General features: G+C 58.0%; 1 protein-coding gene across 1 annotated transcript; it reads left to right on the top strand.

The window, feature by feature from the left end:
- The first annotated feature begins 1119 nt into the window (after positions 1-1119).
- Positions 1120-11040, top strand: GHRHR (growth hormone releasing hormone receptor). The gene is made up of 13 exons (XM_036326986.1): positions 1120-1176; positions 1503-1605; positions 1724-1831; positions 2491-2588; positions 3642-3739; positions 4459-4591; positions 5897-6050; positions 6273-6333; positions 6898-6967; positions 7634-7725; positions 8268-8397; positions 8924-8965; positions 10915-11040. The coding sequence occupies exons 1-13, from the start codon at positions 1120-1122 to the stop codon at positions 11038-11040; spliced, it is 1272 nt and encodes a 423-aa protein (XP_036182879.1).
- The last annotated feature ends 2955 nt before the right edge of the window (positions 11041-13995 follow it).

Genomic DNA, 13995 nt, shown 5'->3' with positions numbered 1-13995 from the left:
CACATGTGAACATTTGTGCAAAGGCGGGGGCTCTGGGGCTCGGGGTGGCTCATGTTTTCTTTTTAATATACTTTGCTCAACACCTTGTTGCCGACGAAGACAGATGGAAACATAAAACCCCGCTGATGCAAACGATCCCTCAACCCAGACGTGGCGGCGAGGGGCCTCCATCATTCATGACTCGCGTCAGCTGTAAACACGTCTGGGGTCACCGGCGGCGTCCAGCGCAGCCAGCCCTGGGGACGCCGCTGTCAGCACCTCCCACGCCCGGACCATGGAAAAGTGCGTTCAGATCCCAAATGCTGCGTGTGTCAGGGCCACCCAGAGCCCCGCCTGTAGCGTGGCCAATGGGGCTAAAGGTCTAAAAGTATAAGAACCATCAGGTCCCAGATGTTAAGAATAATTGAGGGCTGTGTACGTCCCCCGTTTCTGTGGCTGACAGTCTTGCCCCGTTCTGCTTGGCCAGTGCACGAAGAGCTGTGCAAGCCCCGTTCCCTGTTGCCCCGAGGGGCCCTGGGGAGTTTGACCCTCCACCCCCAAGCCCAGGGCCTTGCTGCCTGCAGGCTTCACCCCGCCATCCAGGCTGGCACCCTTGCAAAAGGAGGTCCTGCCAGCCCACACAGGGGTGTGATCACCCCCTCATTCTCCTCTCCAGACCCAATGACACCTTGCCCCAACCCCGCTGGGTCCTGCAGCCCTGAGCCCACCCTCCAGCCCTGGCTGGGGCTGGGATCTCCCTGAGGGGGCCCACGTCTCTGGCTTCTTCTCTGAGTCTCCTTCATCGGGGGGAGGGCTTTCCCCAGAACGAGCCAGCAGAGTGGCAAGGAATATCCACCCACCGGGGCAAGATGTGGCCTGTAGTCGTCTCCTCCCTGGGCCCTGCTGTCAGGACAGACAGCCGATGGACTACGGAGAGTGGAAGGGCTCCGCCCCTCCCAGCTGGGGACACGGAGTCCCGCGCCAGGGCCGGCAGAGCTGGGCACGGCGTCCTGCAGTCCTGCTGAATATTCAGCTGGCCTGTCCCCTCTGTGGCTTCTGCCTGTGCAGTCGGCCACCTGGGAGGGGAGGGACGAGGGCCAGGCTCAGAGGCTGGCAGCAGGGGCTCTGCACGCTCCCACCATGGACAGCAGGGCATGGGGGGCTGGCACCCTCTGCTTGCTGGGCCCATTACCAGCCGTGAGTAGCCAGCCCAGCCCCTCCTGCCTCTGGCTGGGCTCCAGAGCCTTGGGGGCACAGGGGGTCCCCACTGCCCTTCCCAGGGCGGGAGTCTCTCCCCACCAAGCAGGCGGCACCGTGGCTTGGAGAACTCCTGACCCCATGCTCCCCTTCCCTTCCCTTCCCTTCCCTTCCCTTCCCTTCCCTTCCCTTCCCTTCCCTTCCCTTCCCTTCCCTTCCCTTCCCTTCCCTTCCCTCCCCTCCCCTCCCCTCCCCTCCCCTCCCCTCCCCTCCCCTCCCCTCCCCTCCCCTCCCCAGAAGGGCACCCTGTTAACTCCTTCCTGCAGGTGTTGGGCCACGTGCACCCCGAGTGCGACCTCGTTGCCCAGTTGAGAGAGGATGAGAGTGCGTGTCTACAGGCAGCAGAGGGGGAGTCCAACGCCACCCGGGGTACGGGGCTGGAGAGGGGATGGCTTCTTCGATTCCTCCATCGCCCCCAGCCTCAAGCTCAGGATGTTGGACAGGGCTGTCCCCTGGGCTGATCCATGCTGCCCCCACCCCTCTCTAGGCTGCCCTGTGACCTGGGACGGGCTGCTGTGCTGGCCCACGGCAGGCTCTGGCGAGTGGGTGACCCTCCCCTGCCCAGCCTTCTTCTCTCTCTTCAGCTCAGAGCCAGGTGAGGGCTGGGGTGGGGTGGGGTGGGGTGGGGTGTTTTCCTCTGGTGGTGTCAGAGGAATGTGCAGACACCCCCTGGCCTGAGGGCTGGCAGACCTGCATTTCAACAGCTTTCTCTTCTTGAGTGTGACCTTGGGCAAGTCAGGTGCCTCCCGACCCTCAGCTTCCTGGCCCGTGACCTCGTGACCTCGTGACCTCGCAGGGGTGAGGGTTGTGAGCAGAGCACCGGAGGTGCTAGACCCAGCGCCTGGAACCAAGCGATCACTCCCTGGGTGTTAGTGGGGGGCTGGCTGTGGGGTGCAGTGGGCAGAGCCTGCCTGCTGGCCAAGATGCCACCAGCTGCCTAATGGGGTGGGGCCCCCACTGCTCTACCTCCACTCCCTGGCCTGGGCGACTGGGGAGGCTGGTCCCTCCTCCTCCCCCTGCCCTTAGGGCGCTGGGGGCACAACTCAGGACTCTGCCTCCCAAGGGAATGACTCTCCGTCTGACCCGTGGTGACTCTGAGGCCAGAGAGGAAGGTCCTAGGATGTGCCCCAGGCAGGACCTCCTCGAGGGGCTGTGTGTGCAGCCGCCAGGGGCATTCAGGGGCAGAGGCGCCCCATCCCTCCAGGGAGAAGTTGTGACCAGGCCTCTGCTTCCCCACCTCCGCCTGCCCCCCAGGCGCAGTGCAGCGGGACTGCACCATCACCGGCTGGTCCGAGCCCTTCCCGCCGTACCCTGTGGCCTGCCCTGTGCCCCTCGAGCTGCCCACAGAGGAGGTAAGAAGCCTCCTGCAGGAAAGGTCGCCATGGAGGCCTGTGTGGGTGCCCCCGCATGCCTGTGTGGGTGCCCCCGCATGCCTGGAGGGGCCGCCTTTCCATTGCAGCCAGCCGGTTGGAGTAGCAGTTACAGCAGATGCCCAGAAGGTGGCAGTGTCTGCAAGAAGGGTCGTTTGCTGATCTGCTCCAGGGGCCACGTTGCTAGGAGGGTGGAGGCACAGAGCGCAGGCGGCAGATTGCTGGCCACCGTCTCCTTGGCCACCCTCCCTGTGCCCAGGCTCCAGGGCAGGAAGTCTTGGGTGGTCTCAGTCATGGTCCTGGGACAGCTCCTGCCCCATCTAGTCCTCGGCTGGGGGCAGCGTGCTTGGCTGTGGTGTGGGCAAGGGGGAAACCAGCTCAGAAGGGGCCACAGTGACCCTACGGTAGCTGGCACGGCCACACCTCCGAATGGAGCCAGGCATTTCTGAGGTGCTGCCATGCCCGTCACCCCATATGCCTGCCCTCAGCCGTGCGGGGGAAAGCATGAGTCTGACCATTTCTCAGGTGAAAAGACTGAGTCAGAGGGGCCGTGGTCGCCTGCCTCCCCAAGGGGCTGAGCCCACGCTCCGTCCTCTGCCTGCACCCCTGCCTCTGTTTCCAGGGTCCTAGCTGGACTTGGACCAAACGCATGATGGGAGAATGAGCTTCTCCCTATGGCTGTCGCTGGCCGGCCCCTTTACTGGAGAACATTGTGTTCCCAAGCCAAGCAAGCTGATGTCAATACACAAGCCCAGTGCCCTCCTAGCTTCCTCGCTCCCCAGAGATGTGGAATTTCTGCTGCCGCCTGTCCCAGCCTGGGAGCAGCAGCGAGTGAGCATCCCCGTCCAGCCCCTCTGTCACCAGCAGAGGGTCAAGCAGAGGTCACAAACACTTCAGTCCACAGGGAGGTTGCCGAGGCCCCACGGACACCCCTGGTCCCAGACGGCGTTTCAGGGTAGAGCTGAGAGCTTTACCTGCTTGACTGTCCCTCCCCGAAAGGCACAGTTTCTGAGACTCTATCTCGGCTCTCCCCAGGAATCGTACTTCTCCACGGTGAAGGTCATCTACACCCTGGGCCACAGTGTCTCCACCGTGGCCCTCCTGGTGGCCATCGCCATCCTGGTTGCTCTCAGGTTCGCCCTCTGCGTCACCTGCTCGGAAACCTTTGCTGCCTCCTTGTGGTCCACTGAGCCTGGTTCCGTGCCTGGTCATTCAACAGGTTCCCGCATCTGGGCCACGTGGATGTCTACCTTCCCCTTCTTTTCCCCACGCGTAGACCCCTCCCAGCATCCCCTCCCAGCTCTACAGCTTTGCTCATGTGAAGCGGATTCTGTTTGCTTGTGACGCCCGCTTCCTTTCTCCTCAGTGTGTTTACAGCGAAGCCCAGCTCCCACCCTCTTCTAGGAATCTTCCTTGCCTCCTCCTTGCAGCCCGTCTTGATTGTTTCAAACCTTTGACCACTGACCTTTTCAAGTTCACCCCACATCAGACTTTAGGGTCTGAGCCCCATGACCTGGCCTGTGCTGTTCTCAGTCCTTGGGGATGAGCCGCATCTCCATAGTTACCCAGGGGCTGCCCTGGACAGGGTCCTGCCACTTGCGCCTCTGTCCCCAGACTACGAGCTCCCTGAAGGCAGGGGCTGGAGTTGCCTGTCCCCTCGCCTTCCCTGAGCCCGGGCAGGGGTTAGTCAGATGTCCGGCAAGGCTAAAACTCAAGGTCAGCCCAACTCAATGGAATGCAAGCCAACCAAGTCCACTCAGCTCCTCCCTCCCGCCCTCCTCCCTGCTCAGCCTCCTCCCGCCTGCTGCCCTCTCCCATTCGCCACCTGTTCCTCACCGTCCCGCCCCTGCAGGAGGCTCCACTGCCCCCGGAACTACATCCACACCCAGCTGTTCGCCACCTTTATCCTCAAGGCGGGAGCCGTGTTCCTGAAGGACACCGCCCTCTTCCACGGCGAGGACACGGACCACTGCAGCGTGTCCACTGTAACCGCCACGGTCGGGGCGCGGGGTCGGTGGGGGTTAGAAACTTGCTGCTCCTGCTGGAGCCTGCCAAGCCCTGTGGCCAACCTGGGCTCGGCTTTGCCGACTACAGACCAGGAACCACCCCCACCTTCCCACCCTAAAGCCTCATGCCCTTTCCTGGACTAGGGTGCCCGTCCATGCTATTTCCCATAGTGCACTCTCCACTCCATATCCCACCTAGACCATGCCGTCCGCCAGCCTTTTCATTTCACCCTGCCCCTGGCACGTGTCCGTCCGTCCATGGCGAGGGACTGGGCTGAGTGGGTGCCTCCCTCTGAGGGCACAGAATGGACCAGGTTATGAGGGCACCAGCTGGAGGGAGCTGAGAGCTGGGGGAGAGCGAGGGAGGACTCCAGGGAGGCGATGGCTTGGAGCTGGGTGGGCAGCAGTGGCAGGGGGAGGGGAGGGAGGACATGTTACCTGGAAGGACCAGAGTGAGCAACCGCACATACAGGAGAACCTGTGCGTGTCCAAGCAGCGGGGAAGTCATCACGGGGGAGGGGAGGTGGGAGAATGCGGGGGACAGGAAATGAAGGCAGTTGGGCAGAGTGTGCAGGCCCAACCCTTAGAAGGTACTGGAAGACTGTGCTGGAAATGAACAGATAAGCGAATGAGCAAACCAACGATGACCTGAATCAGTGAATGAAAGCATGATAATAATAGTGTGGACTGAGCACTTATATGCTAGGTATTACACTAAATGCTTTGCATATATTGTCACCTCTTCTTTCCTGCATCTATTTCCATTTCAGTTCATTTATAGATGACCATTGGCAATGTCATTGGCTGCTTAGTGGTGGGACTGGGGCCCAGCCTGGGCCACCTGAGCTCAGAGGTGGTGTGCCGCACCCCTGGCAGCTGAGGGGGTCCTGTAGGAGCAGAGGCCGGGATGGAGGCGTGGGCGCATGTGCGCACATGTTTGCAGGATGGAGCTGTGCACGAATGCATGGTGTTCCCTGCCCACAGCCCTAGGGACTGACTGGGGCTCAGGAGAGATGGGGTGAAAGTGAAGTAGTAGCAATCATATCTAGCTTCCATCCAGGCTCATGAGGCCACGAGAGAGGTGCTGGAAGTTTTCCTTTTACAGACGAAAAGCTAAAAGCTAAGGTGCGGGGAGGTGACCAGCTAGTAGAGGGTCATTTTGAGCCCAAGCGGTCAGGTCCCACATCTGTGCCCCTCACTGCATCCCCTCTGGGGCCGCCAAGTGGAGGGCCCGGGTGGGGTAGGGAGACTTGGGCAGGCTCCCATGGGCGTCCCGGCCCGCAGGTGCTGTGCAAGGCCTCTGTGGCCAGCTCCCACTTTGCCACCATGACCAACTTCAGCTGGCTGTCGGCAGAAGCTGTGTACCTGACCTGCCTCCTGGGCTCCCCGTTGCCCAGCACCAGGAGGGCCTTCTGGTGGCTGGTTCTCGCCGGCTGGGGTGAGTCCCCGGGCTGGCTTGGGCACCGTGGGTGAGGTGGAGGCTGGAGATTCCCAGCAATCACTCGGTAGCCCTAGAGTGATTGTTGGGAAAGGGACCCCGGGCTCTGCCCTGGTCCCGCCTTCACTGCACCCTGTGTGGTGGGCAGGGGTGGTGGGAGGTGGGGGCAGGTCTCTGAGCCGAGATGTGGACCCTCCCTCGTGTCCCCTCTGTGCCCCACAGGGCTTCCCCTGCTCTTCACTGGCACGTGGGTGGGTTGCAAGCTGGCCTTCGAAGATACTGCGTGAGTCTGGGTGACCTCCTCGTCACACCCGTGCCAAGTTCCCAGGGGGTGTGGGCTGGACTATCAGGAACATGGCTGTTCCCAGGCCTGGGAGAGGAGGAGGGCCCAGTCCTGCCTTCAGGATCTCCCAGGCTTGAGAGTGTGGTAGATGCAGAAGCCTTCCATGGGTAGCACAGGAGGGACAGGAGCCTGAGTGGGTGGGGCCTCAGATTCTTAGGATTTGGGGGTTCAGGGAGAGCTGAGGGTAGGGGTGGGTATAAGTGGGGGCCTCCTGGAACAGAGGAACTGTTGGCAGCAGCAAGAAATCAGCAAACAGACTGATTTTCCAGGAGTTTATCCTTCTAGGTGGAGACAATGGGTGAGCACAGCATGGATTGGGGCGCCCCTCTGAAAGGGGCCCAACTCTCTGAGAGACAAGATAGTCTATGGGGGGAAGGGGGACCTGGGAGCTCCAGAGGCAGAATTAGAAGCCAGGAGGCCAGCAGATAGAGGGTGTGGAGGAGAGGGTGCATGGGTTACCATGGCAAAGGCACCAGCCTGAGCCCTGGCCTGTCCTCTCCATAGGTGCTGGGACCTGAACGACAGCTCCCCCTACTGGTGGATCATCAAAGGGCCCATCGTCCTCTCTGTTGGGGTCAGTTCCTGGGGCCAGTGTCCTCTTGCTTTAGTCAGCCAACCCCCCTGGGTCCACCACGGGGCCCTACATAGTAGGAAAAAGGGCTCCAGCTGTGAGGCCCTCTCTGGACCTCAATCCTATTCGGCAAACCTGGGGGGTGGTCTTGGTCAGCACTCAGGCCCCTTCTGGCTCAGACTATGGACGAACCTGGTGCCTGGTTGCAGCTCACTTACTACTGCAGTGAGAGGCTGGGCGGGCAGGCGGGGGGACCGCTGCGGCTGAAACCCACCATCTCCCATGAGGAAACGGGGCAGCCAGGACTGGTTGGCATGGCCTTCGTGAATGTGCCCATTTCCCCAACTTAGCAACCGCGCTAAATGAAGGCCAGTGCTTTGTGCTGGGGAGCCCCTGGGAGGTGCTGAATGCAGGATAACAAGGCCTGAGCTCCCACCCTTGGCCCAGGATGGAAGGGGGGGACCCTGAGCCCCCGCCCTCAGAAGTGGGCACGTGGGACCTCCCAGCCTCCAGGCTACACGTTCTAGAGCAATGATCTGTGCACCCACCCACCTGCACAGCCCTGTGTCTCTAGGACTTGGGGTTTCTGGTTCCCAAACGGACTCCACCCCAGGTCACCAGGCCCACCCTTGACCTTTGCCTTCCACCTTCCTGCACCTCTGTTTCCAGGTGAACTTTGGGCTTTTTCTCAATATTATTCGCATCCTGCTGAGGAAACTGGAGCCAGCTCAGGGCAGCCTCCACGCCCCGTCTCAGTACTGGTACTGTGCACGCATGTATTGGGGGGTCCCGGGACATACCTGGAGCATGAGTCAGGGTGGTTCTGTTTTACTCACGATGAGGCAGTCACGATCCTGGCCTGGGCTCCTCCCCATGTCCCCCGAGACAGACTAGCTCTGATCCTGCCTCCCAGGAGATTGTAGGATGGGAAGGATAGAGGCTCCCAATAGGCTGATGAGTGCTGGGATCAATGTCTCTGAAAGCCTGCAGAAGGAGATCCTTTCTAGAGGGGTGTGGGGGCAGGGGTGGTCAGGGAAGACTTCCTGGAGGAAGTGGTCTTTGAGCTGGACTTTGAAAGATGTCCATGGACTTTGCCTGTAATAAATGGAGATGAGCATTTGGCATAGGGAATAGGAGGATCCAGGGGCCCAAAGCAAGGAGGTACAGGCTGCATGCGGGGAGGACGGAGTTCCCCAGGGTGTAGAGTTGATATGTGGAGCTGGTGGGAAGAGAGAGTAGGCAGGGGGCAGGTGGGAGTTTGAAGTTCTAGCCTTGGGAGCCTGAGGCTTGTCCTCTCCTGCAGGCGTCTCTCTAAGTCAACCCTTCTCCTCATCCCGCTGTTTGGAATTCACTACATCATCTTCAACTTCCTGCCTGACAGTGCTGGTCTGGGCATCCGCCTCCCGCTGGAGCTGGGACTGGGCTCCTTTCAGGTAGGGCCCCCCAGGTTCTTTCCCTCCTTGGTGGGAGGAAGATGCTGCTGCCAGGGCTGCTGGGCTGGCCATTCTTCCTTCCAGCCATTCCTCTATTTACTCAACTATCTGCCTGCCCACTTTCTACCCGTCCATCTCCCCATTCATTCAACTACCCCTGTACCTATCTACCCACCCATCTACCCTCCATTCATCCATCCATCCATCCATCCGTTCATCCAATCTATTCAACACTTACTCAGCACCATCATATGCCAGGCTCTGTGCTCAATACTGGGGGATGCACAGATAAAGACAGTCCAAGAAATTAGACCTACAGTACAGACTCGGCAGGTTTGCTATAATGATTACACGAAGCAATAGCCTAGCACATAGTAAGTGATGCATACCTTCCCTTTTCCTCAAAGACCGGGCTCACGCCACTGCCTGGGAGGAGCGGGGGGTGGGGGGAAAGAGTAGGAAGACCACAAACACCGTGAGGCCAGGCCACAGTATTCTGACAGGTCCTTTCTCTTTGGCCCCACAGGGCTTCATTGTGGCTGTCCTGTATTGCTTCCTCAACCAAGAGGTATGTGACTTTTCAGGCTGTTCTTACTCATTGATCCTTCCCTCCCACCATCCTAAGACCCCTTTCTCCTGCTCAGACCCTGCCCATCCCAGCTCAAGCCAAACCTTGACTCCTGTGATCCTTGGCAGGAGCCTGTCCTGAGCTGGATCCAGCTGAACCTGAATGCTTCCTGTTAATGTCTTTTACCCATCCCTCTTCTCAGCTGGGCCGTTTACTCTCCATTCAGCAGGGGGTGGGGGAGGCCTTTTAGGATCAGAAGAGGGATCCAGGGATGGGCTCTGTGTTCCTATAAATTGAATAAAAGGGAAAGTGGGAGAGGGAATAAGCCAGATCCAGAGGAAAGAAAGAGAAAGGAGACAGAGGAACCAAGAAAGTCAGAGGTGGACGTACAGGGATGTAGGAAAAAAGAATTGGCTGCAGAAAGAGGGAGGATGATGGAGGGACACGGAGAGAGAAGGGACCTGGAAGAGAGTCACACACAAAGAACAGCCCAGGCGGAGGCGGACATGCTCAGCACAGACGGAAGACATGGTGGCGATGCACGTGCAGAAACGCGGAGAGATGGCAAAGAGGAGCCAACGAAAACACCCCACGCAGAAGGCGCCGGGCATAGTTTTCTTAGGACAGACTGGCTTTGTGGGGAGAGCTGGGAGGACTGAACTCAGCGCCCCAGATGGCCAGGCCTGGCGCTGTGGGCACAGGCAGAGCCGGGGGCTCCCTCTAGTGGCCATGGGTTTGTTGTGGGCTCTGCGTTCTGCAGGAGACCTGGGTGCATGTGCCTGATACCCCCCTTCACCCCGACCCCCAACACACACCCTCCATCCTCACACCACCCTCCCCCTCCCCCCTGCTGTGGGGCACTGCCCTCCCCTCACCTGTCACGCCTGTGTCTGACTGGCTCCCTCTCCTCCGACCCTCTTTGCTCACACTCCAGACTCTGGCTGATGGGCCCTGGGGATGCAGGGAGAGGAGCGGCTCTGGCTGAGGCTGGTGGGGCCTGGGAAAGGGGACCCCACAGAGATCTGTAAAGGACTTTCCCAGGACGCAGTGTTGAGGACCAGATAGTTACCTACTGCTGGTGATGGGGAGCGTACTACCTCCGAAAGCCCTTTCTGTTGCCAGACAGCTCACCTTGATGTTGAACAGAAACCTGTCCCCCTTTTGCCCTCACCACAGCCTCAGCTCCCCCTGCTCCGACAAGCCCCATGGAGAAGCGAGGGTGCAGACCTTGCCCCCTGCACCTCCCGGGCCACCTTGCTTTCAGTTCCTGTCGGTCTGCACTGCAGGTGCTCAGGCGGCATGCGGAGTCCCCTCTCCCTTGAGGCCATGTCTCTGGACAGCTTTCCCAGCGGCCACAGCTCAGCTCAGTGGGCAATGGCAGGGCTGAACCCCAGAGCGGGGGATGGTCTAAGCCAGTGGTCAGCAAACTGCGGCTCGCGAGCCACACGCGGCTCCTCGGCCCCTTGAGTGTGGCTCTTCCTAAGCCTTAGGAGTACCCTAACTAAGTTAATAACAGTGTACCTACCTATATAGTTTAAATTTAAAATGTTTGGCTTCCAGAAGAAATTTCAATCGTTGTACTGTTGATATTTGGCTCTGTTGACTAATGAGTTTGCCGACCACTGGTCTAAGCTATTCAGGGAGGACAGGGTAAGTCATCTGGCCAGAAACTCAAGAAAGCACCCATGCATGTCTTTATCTGGGCCCAGACAAAGGCAGCGCTAAAAGGTAGAGAAAGGAGCTAAAGGGAAGGGCCAGAAATATATCCGGGAAGGAGGAAGCAGTACCCTGCAGGGCAGTGCGTAGCAGTGGCTGTGCCAGCCATGGCTTCTCCTGCTGGGAGCCTGTCTGTCTCTCCTGCATGGTCTCTCCCTCACTCGCAGCCGCCCTGGGGGTGAGTAAAGGCGTGGCGGTGGGACCTGTCTCACATTTCCCCCCTGTCCCTGGAGGTGCGGACTGAGCTGTCACGGAGATGGCGCGGCCACAACCCTGAGCTCCTGCCGGCCCGGAGGACCCATGCCAAGTGGACAGTGCCCTTCCGCTCAGGGACTAAGGTGGTGACATCTGTGTGCTAGGCTGGCACATCCCGTGCCGGGAGTCCACACCTGAACTTGGACAGCTGCAGTGGGTCCACCACGTTCCGAAGGAGTGGGACCTCCTGGGGACCCCAAGTTCACAGTCCCGCCCGCCGCTGCCCAGCCCTGGGCAGGGAGGCCCCTCTTACCTGTCCTGTCCCTGACTCTTTCCCCTGTCCTGCTGGAAACCAAGATCAACAGTAATTAATATAAATGTGAGGAGTCTGGCAGAAGGCTAGCCGGTACTCCTGATATTCACAGGGTGAATATTTACATTTTATTACTTGCTGCCGACTCAGTGGCCTAAAGCAAACTCCCCCCAAACCTGGCAATCTTACTGTTTACTAAACATTACCATTGCTATGTCTGTTTGCATTCCTCAAAGGCAATTGTGTATTCTAGTAAACAAAAGCAGCTGGGAACGGAGACTCAGGGAGAACTTGACTGCTATGGTCGAGTTTTCCTCTGGTTCCCCCCCGCCCCCCCCCCCCGCCCCCATATCAAAATTAATATTTTGTCTTGTGTGTCATTTGTGCATCAGCTCTTCCTCCAAGCCTTTGAACCCCAAAAGCCACGCTGGCTGTGGACTTTCACAGGGTCCCTGTGTGTCTAATTCTGACTTCCCTGGCTCCTCTGTCTCTGTTCTTCTCATGGGCCTCCTCCTAGTGCCTGAGCTGTAGCTCAAGGCCAGAGGAGCCAATAAACATGTGATGACTAGATACCGTGTGTGTGAACGCCCGAGCCTCACGGGTGACGGATCTACGGCCTTCGCTCGGATCTCCGGTGCGCAGCGCCTGCATCATGGCTCAGTCCACGTGACACACCATCGTGGACTTGTCTGCAGGGATCGCCTTGCTTCATTCACTTTAACGTGGACTCTCCTTGCTTTCTCCCTCCGCTCCCATTGCCCTCCTCCCGCAGGCAAACATTCCCACGTGTTTATGTGATATTTGTGTTTCTGTGTGTTCTTGCGAAATGTGGAGTGTGTTGTGTGTCTGTCCTTTTAGCTTACATGCCCGCTGCCGGGTATGTGCCTGACATCTGGCTTCAACGCCTTTCCTCTCCACACTGGGTTTTAAGAGACCCCCCGGGTGCCCTGTGCTCACCTGGTCCCTTGTTTTGGCAGCTGCCTGGTGCCACACGGAGTGTCCCCCTCCCTCTAGGTGAACGCTCACGGCCCTGGGAGTGGAAGTGCCCCCGGTCATCAGTTAGGTCTCTTCTGAGTGTGACAGCAGTGACAGATGGTGCTGCAGGATGCCCGCAAAGTCTGTGCTCCCACCAGCAGCTCTGGAGCACTTGGCGGTACTCAGCTTTTTAACGTTTGCAAGTCGAATGGGCGTAAAGTGACATCTCCCTTGCTTTAATTTGCATTTCTCTGACGCCTAGCGAGTGAGCATCTCTCCTTGCGCCTGTTAGCCTTTTGGGGTTGTTGTTCTGGAAATGGCTTCGGTTCCTTGGCGCAGTTTCCTCGAGGGTGAAGCTTCCTCAAGTCCAGGCCACCTTCTTGTGCCCCCAGCCTGGTGTCACCCATCCCATCGGCACGGTCCATCCCTCCCCCACCCCATTCCTTGGCAGGAGGGAGGAAAATGAGACCTGGGCGCTGTCCTTGGGGACCTGTCAGCTGATGGCGGTGGAGGGAGATTTCAGGACAGAGACCAGGCAGGAATGGGCACTGCGGGTCAGAACGAAATCTCTCCCTTTCTTGGTCACCCAGAGCAGATCGGCCCTCAAACTCGGCCCCTTCCCCGGCCGCCAGGGAGCCTTCCCTGCCACCCTCCTCTGCGGGACACCCTCCTCTCTAGTCACCGGGCTTCCAGTGAAAAGAGATGAGGCCATAGAAACCCAGGGTCACCCCAAGGTCAAGGAGCAACCCCAGCCTAAAGCCCTACCATGCATTCCTTCCTGCAGTCTCAGTTCATGGAAGTAATTCATACTCAGTGCAGGGCGTTTGGGAGCTAGGAAAGGGATTAAAAAAGAAAATAAAAATCAGCTGTAACCTCATTACCAAAAGACAGTCACCATCGATATTTTTGTATGTTTTCTGAAAAAATTTTCTATACATCTTTGAAACATCTTGAGATCGTAGTATATTTATAAACTTGTATCCTGTTTCTTATTCTTAAAATTAACATACACAATTTTTAAATCTTCATGTGAGGGTATTTTTTTCCATTGATTTTTTTTAGGGTGAGTGGAGGGGATGGTGGGGGTGAGAGAGCGAGAAAAAGAGAGAGAAAGAGAGAGAGAGGAGAAACGTTGTTGATGTGAGAGAGATACATTGATTGGTTGCTTCTTATACAGGCCCCCACCAGGGCCAGGGATTGAGCCTGCAACGGACCTTGACCAGGAATTGAACCCTTGACCCTTCAATCCTTGGGCCGACACTCTAATCACTGAGCCAAACTGGCCAAGGCAACATACACCATTTAAAAATGGCCAATGAGTCAAGACAGTGTAGCTTAGTGGTTGAGCATCGACCTATGAACCAGGAGGTCCCGGTTGGACTCCTGGTCAGGGCACATGTCCATATTGTGGGCTCAGTCCCCAGTGGGGGGAATGCGGGAGGCAGCCAATCAATGAATCTCTCTCATCATTAATGTTTCTATCTCTCTCTCCCTCTCCTTTCCTCTCTGAAATCAATAAAAATATATATTTTTTAAAAATGGCCAATGAGCCCATGAAAAGATGCTCAATATCTTTAGTCACTGGGAAAATGCAGAAGAAAACCACAATGACATACCATTTCACACCCACTAGGATGGCTAAAATGAAAAAAAAAAAAAAAAAGGCAAAACAAATGTTCATGAGGGTGTGGAGAAATTGAAACTCTTGGATATTGCTGGTGGAGCGCCAAATGGTGCCGGTGCCTGGGCGAAAAGTCTGGCAGTTCTTCAAAAAGTCCAACAATGAGTTACCATAGGACCCAGCCGATCCACTCTGAGGTGTGTAGGCAGG

This window comes from Myotis myotis, unplaced genomic scaffold (assembly GCF_014108235.1).
Source record: "Myotis myotis isolate mMyoMyo1 unplaced genomic scaffold, mMyoMyo1.p scaffold_m19_p_11, whole genome shotgun sequence".
In the NCBI taxonomy this organism is placed as follows: Eukaryota; Metazoa; Chordata; class Mammalia; order Chiroptera; family Vespertilionidae; genus Myotis; species Myotis myotis.
This window is presented reverse-complemented; position numbering and strand designations above follow the sequence as displayed.